Source organism: Amphimedon queenslandica, unplaced genomic scaffold (genome assembly GCF_000090795.2).
Source record: "Amphimedon queenslandica unplaced genomic scaffold, v1.1 AMPQUscaffold_12664, whole genome shotgun sequence".
Lineage (NCBI taxonomy): Eukaryota > Metazoa > Porifera > Demospongiae > Haplosclerida > Niphatidae > Amphimedon > Amphimedon queenslandica.
Genome location: NW_003547100.1, coordinates 1 through 4882, shown reverse-complemented (window position 1 = coordinate 4882; position 4882 = coordinate 1). Strand labels below are relative to the sequence as shown.

Sequence of the window (4882 nt, the reverse complement as noted above, 5' to 3'; positions counted from 1 at the left end):
TTTGAACGTATACGGTATAAAGTACATTTAATTATTAATAATTTTTTATTAATAATTAATTATTAATAATGTAATTATTGATTTACTGACCCTCTTATCATTGCGAACGATTCGTCGCTTGAAAAATAAGAACCGGAGGGTACTACAGTGACAGTCTCCTTACCAGCATTGATCAAATCAGGGTCTTCCTCGCCCTCGTATGGGAAGGGACCCTGTAATGTTGAAATTTTAAACATACACCAGACCCAGTGTCAATCTTACCAGACCCAGTATTCCATTCTCGCTGTGTAGTATGACGTTCATTTCTGGTGGTATGTAGTTCGACGCTAGCATCGGCATTCCTATACCGAGATTAGCTGGTACGAAATTATGAGAAATCGAGAATCAAGAATCAGAAAAACAACTCATCATCATTATAATTAAAATACATGTGCATCTATTATTTTTTCATCAGTACATGTAAATGTACATGTATTAATAGGATACCATACATCCCGTCTTTAAACTCAAGTGCTGCTCTTCGAACTATCCTCTCTCTCAAACTGGCCCCGCCCCCTTTACCCCCTGAAGCCACGCCTCCTTCCTCCTCTCTCTTACGTACGGTTCTACGCTAAAAAAGAAATAAAATAAAAGTATAATAATTATATATTTATTTTTGGTTACTTCTATTCTTTTCTCGTATTTCTCTCCTTTGACGATTCTGTCAACGTAAAGAGACGGTAAGTGAATGTCTTCAAGTGGAAAACTGCCGACGTCAACAATCTCTTCCACCTGTGAATAATAATAATAATAATAATAATAATCTGTGTAAAACTAAGCAAAAGTGATAATTATTAGCACATTAATATTATTCATTACTTCCTGTGTCTATAGCGACAGGAAATGATGCACGACCCACGATGCTATGGCACTGTTAAATGGCTATTTAACAAACTGGTTAACCAGTTACTGTGAATGCAGTACTAACTGAGATGCTTTGGAGTATAAAATTTTTGAAAGGGGATCCTCCACAGGGAATCCCCTAACATAAATAAATATAAATAATAATAGTTTATGAAACAATGAGTACCATAAGGTTGGTAAATTTCGTGGGTTATTTAATTGTCAATTTCCTGGTTCATTTTTATCCATAAAATTTTGACCCCTTAGGGACCCACACATAAAAAACTATTGTTTTCAAGCCAGTGAAGGAGGCCAGAGTAAGCCTTGTATTGGAAGCTAGTGTTGTAGATCCAAGAGAAAAAGTTGTCTAACTGCCAGCCACGAATATTTGCACCCACAAATATTAGCTTCTAAGGAATTTTTGGAGAAAACGCGAAATATTGGACCATTGAAAATTACCAACCATACAGTGGTTGATTTTCGTAATAGAATCTCACTCTTCCTTACTTCAGCTATGGTTATCTTGCTTGCTTTAGCCATTGGGACGTTGAAGTTCCTTGCCGACTTGTTAAACACGAGATTGCCTGCTCTATCGGCCTTCCACGCTTTAATGAGGGAGACATCACCAGTGATGGCCTCCTCCATAATGTAGTTATGAGAATTGAATACACGAGACTATGGGAGAATTGAGATAATGCACTATTAATTTAATGCTCGTTTAGTATATAACAATTACTGCGTTTTCATTTCATTGCTACATTAATTATTCATTAAAATTTCAAGGTACATGTACATGTACATGTACAAGTACATCACTATACTGTAAATGAAAATACATGTATGTACATGTATGTATGTAAATTTGTCAGAATCCACTAATTGTCTCAATTTTTCAATGCTCCATTGTTATACATGTAAAGCTGTAATTGCTAAAGACTAAATAATAAAACATAACAATGACTTCATTTTCATTCTATTGTTATAAAAATATATTAATTATTTATAAAAATTTAAGATACAAAGTTTCCTACTCTTAAACATTATTTAAATTTGAATGTACATGTAACTCAACTCCTCTCTGTCCCCCCCCTCTCTCTCTCTCTCCTTACCTCTCTCCCCTCACTCTTGATATCGATGCTGCCATCACTTCCATACTTGATAGGAGCCCCTCCTTCATGAATAAGAGTACCATATCCGGTTGGAGTGAAGAATGCCGGAATCCCAGCTCCACCTGCTCTTATTCTCTCCACTAGAGTACCCTGGGGCGTGAGTTCTACCTCTAGTTCCCCAGAGAGGTACTGACGTACGAATTCGGCATTTTCTCCGACGTAGGAGGATATCATTCGCTTAATTTGACGTGAGGCTAGTAATATACCAAGACCAAAGTCATCAACTCTGAGAGAAAAGAGAGAGAAAGTACTAGTACTATTAGCTTTTAAAGCAAAATATTTGTGATATTTCTTTTAAAATATTTCATTTTTTGCAAAATTTGCAAAATCTAAACCTTATTAAATATTGGTAATAATGTAATGTACGGATACATTTCACATGTACATGTACTCAATATGCATTTACCCTGCATTATTACTGACGACAGTCAGTTCCCTGGTACCAAGGGCTCTCAATGCTTCTATCAGGTTCTCGGGTATTCCACACAGTCCGAAACCTAAAAATCACGTGACAGTCACGTGATGCATGCTTACAGGGCTCACCTCCAACTAGGAGTTTTGAGCCGTCTTTTATTCCTTGAACAGCATCTTTTGAGGATTCGTAGAATTTTGATTTTCGAGGTGAAGATGAGCTCAATTTCCGAGACTATACAGAAAGAAATAGGCACTAAAATATAATAAAAATATTATTCGTGTGGAACCTGGATTGCTGTTACAAATGAAAGGCCTGGTCCAGCTCTAGGGACGAGAGAAACGCGAGATAAACAAAACAATGAATTAAACGCCGCCGCCATCTTTATGATTATAATAATTAAAAATAACCACGCCCACAAAAAAAACTAGTTAGTATTCGGAGATTGAAAACGGAGATAGTATACGGAAAACACGTGCTTGAATTGTAACAAAAAAACAAAATGGAGGCTGGTCCTCAAGGAGCATCTTCTGGTTCTGGCAGCTCCTCTGATCACGTGATTGGGCTAAAAGGTGAATAAATAATTTAATTATGTGTATTTTTATATATTGGGATGCTATTTTTGATAATACTTCATTTTAAAGTAATGAGATTTTCAAAACCAAGTCTAATGACCCCGCCCATTTCTATTGGCGAAGAGTGGGAATCGACAGGTAAGTATCGGAGCATATTTACATGTTTACAAGGGTCGTTGCTATGCAGGACACTCCCTAGCAACAGAGAATAATAAGGATATAAGAGTTAGTGAGGATTTACCAGGACTGGGGATAGGGGAGTTACTGGACATGCACCAAATACTGTGAGGAAATACAATTATTGGTAGCCATTTTGGAAGTGGTAAAATTTGAGTGAATTGCTGAATTTTTGGTAATCGACTGGTTTAATTTGTGGCCATGTACATATGCATATTGGTTTAAAATGTATTGGCTTTTTAAAAATTGTCCCCCTCCAAATTGCTAACTATTATGGTTCGTAATGGTTGTGCTCTTTTATCTTTTTTGTATTATTTTATTTTTTCTCTTGTAGTCCTGGAAAAGAGAACCTCATATTTTTAGGTGAGACGTATCGAGTGTTTGTGTCACTGGGCAATGAAAGTGCAGACCCTGTCACTGACGTAGTGTTAAAAGTAAATTTATTAAAATTTATTTATTCTGAAAATATCCATGTACTATAGCCCATGCTTTTTTTACGAAAAATGGCTCCAAAATTGCCTCCAATTTTTATTATATTTTTTGATAAATATTGATGTCCTTATGCTATGTAGAAAGTTTGAACTGATTCCGACTTAAATTTTTCAAGTTACGGCCATTTTTAAAACTCGGCCAATTTCTGAAAAAATCCCTGTACTATAGCCCATGGTTTTTTTTCGAAAAATGGCTCCAAAATGACCCCCAATTTTTATTACATTTTCTGATACATATTGATGTACTTATGCTATGTAGAAAGTTTGAGCTAATTCCGACTTAAACTTTTCAAGTTATGGCCATTTTAAAAAATTGGCCAAAATCTGAAAAAATCCCTGTACTATAGCCCATGATTTTTTCCAAAAAATGGCTCCGAAATCACCCCCAATTTTTATTAAATTTTCTGATGCATATTGATGTACTTATGCTGTGTAGAAAGTTTGAGCTGATTCCAACTTAAATTTTTAAAGTTACAACCATTTTTAAAAATGGGCCTATTTCTGAAAATATCCCTGTACTATAATAGCCCATGGTTTTCCGAAAAATGGCAAAAAAATCACGCCCAATTTTTATTACATTTTCTGATACATATTGATGTACTTATGCTGTGTAGAAAGTTTGAGCTGATTCCGACTTAAATTTTTCAAGTTGTGGTCATTTTTAAAAATTGGCCAAAATTGGAAAAAATCCCTGTACTATAGCCCATGGTTTTTCTGAAAAATGGCAAAAAATCACCCCCAATTTTTATTACACTTTCTAATACATATTGATGTACTTATGCTTTGCAGAAAGTTTGAGCTGATTCCGACTTAAATTTTTCAAGTTACGGCCATTTTTAAAAATGGGCCAATTTCTGAAAATATCCCTGTACTATAGCCCATGGCTTTTCCAAAAAACGCCTAAAAAATTACCCCTAATTTTTATTACATTTTCTGATACATATTGATGTACTTATATACCATGCACAGTAGTTATTATAATTAAATTTACAATATTTTAAATTATTTTATTAGGTTGAGATGTTGTCTCCATCCTCCCGTCACCTCTTGCACCAGTCGCCTCCAACGAGGGAAATGAAACCAAATCAAAGAATGGACCACGTCTTATCTCATGATGTGAAGGACATGGGAGAACACACGTAAGGAGAGAAGGGAGGGAGAGGGAAAGAGAGAGAG

The 4882-nt window shown here is 35.4% G+C and overlaps 1 protein-coding gene and 1 pseudogene across 1 annotated transcript; one reads left to right on the top strand and one right to left on the bottom strand.

The window, feature by feature from the left end:
• Positions 1-2850, bottom strand: part of LOC100640214 (succinyl-CoA:3-ketoacid coenzyme A transferase 1, mitochondrial-like) — a 4801-nt pseudogene extending 1951 nt beyond the window's left edge.
• A 54-nt stretch (positions 2851-2904) lies between these two features.
• Positions 2905-4857, top strand: LOC109587173 (uncharacterized). The gene is made up of 5 exons (XM_020003409.1): positions 2905-3035; positions 3108-3176; positions 3226-3322; positions 3550-3649; positions 4721-4857. The coding sequence occupies exons 1-5, from the start codon at positions 2966-2968 to the stop codon at positions 4847-4849; spliced, it is 465 nt and encodes a 154-aa protein (XP_019858968.1). The 5' UTR covers positions 2905-2965; the 3' UTR covers positions 4850-4857.
• Positions 4858-4882: the final 25 nt, after the last annotated feature.

Bases quoted from the DNA above. Each gene is read 5' to 3' on its own strand.
- LOC109587173 (XM_020003409.1), top strand. From the start codon at position 2,966: ATGGAGGCTGGTCCTCAAGGAGCATCTTCTGGTTCTGGCAGCTCCTCT. The intron at 3,177-3,225 runs GTAAGTATCGGA...GTTGCTATGCAG, and splicing joins CGAAGAGTGGGAATCGACAG to GACACTCCCTAGCAACAGAG. The intron at 3,650-4,720 runs GTAAATTTATTA...TTATTTTATTAG, and splicing joins TCACTGACGTAGTGTTAAAA to GTTGAGATGTTGTCTCCATC.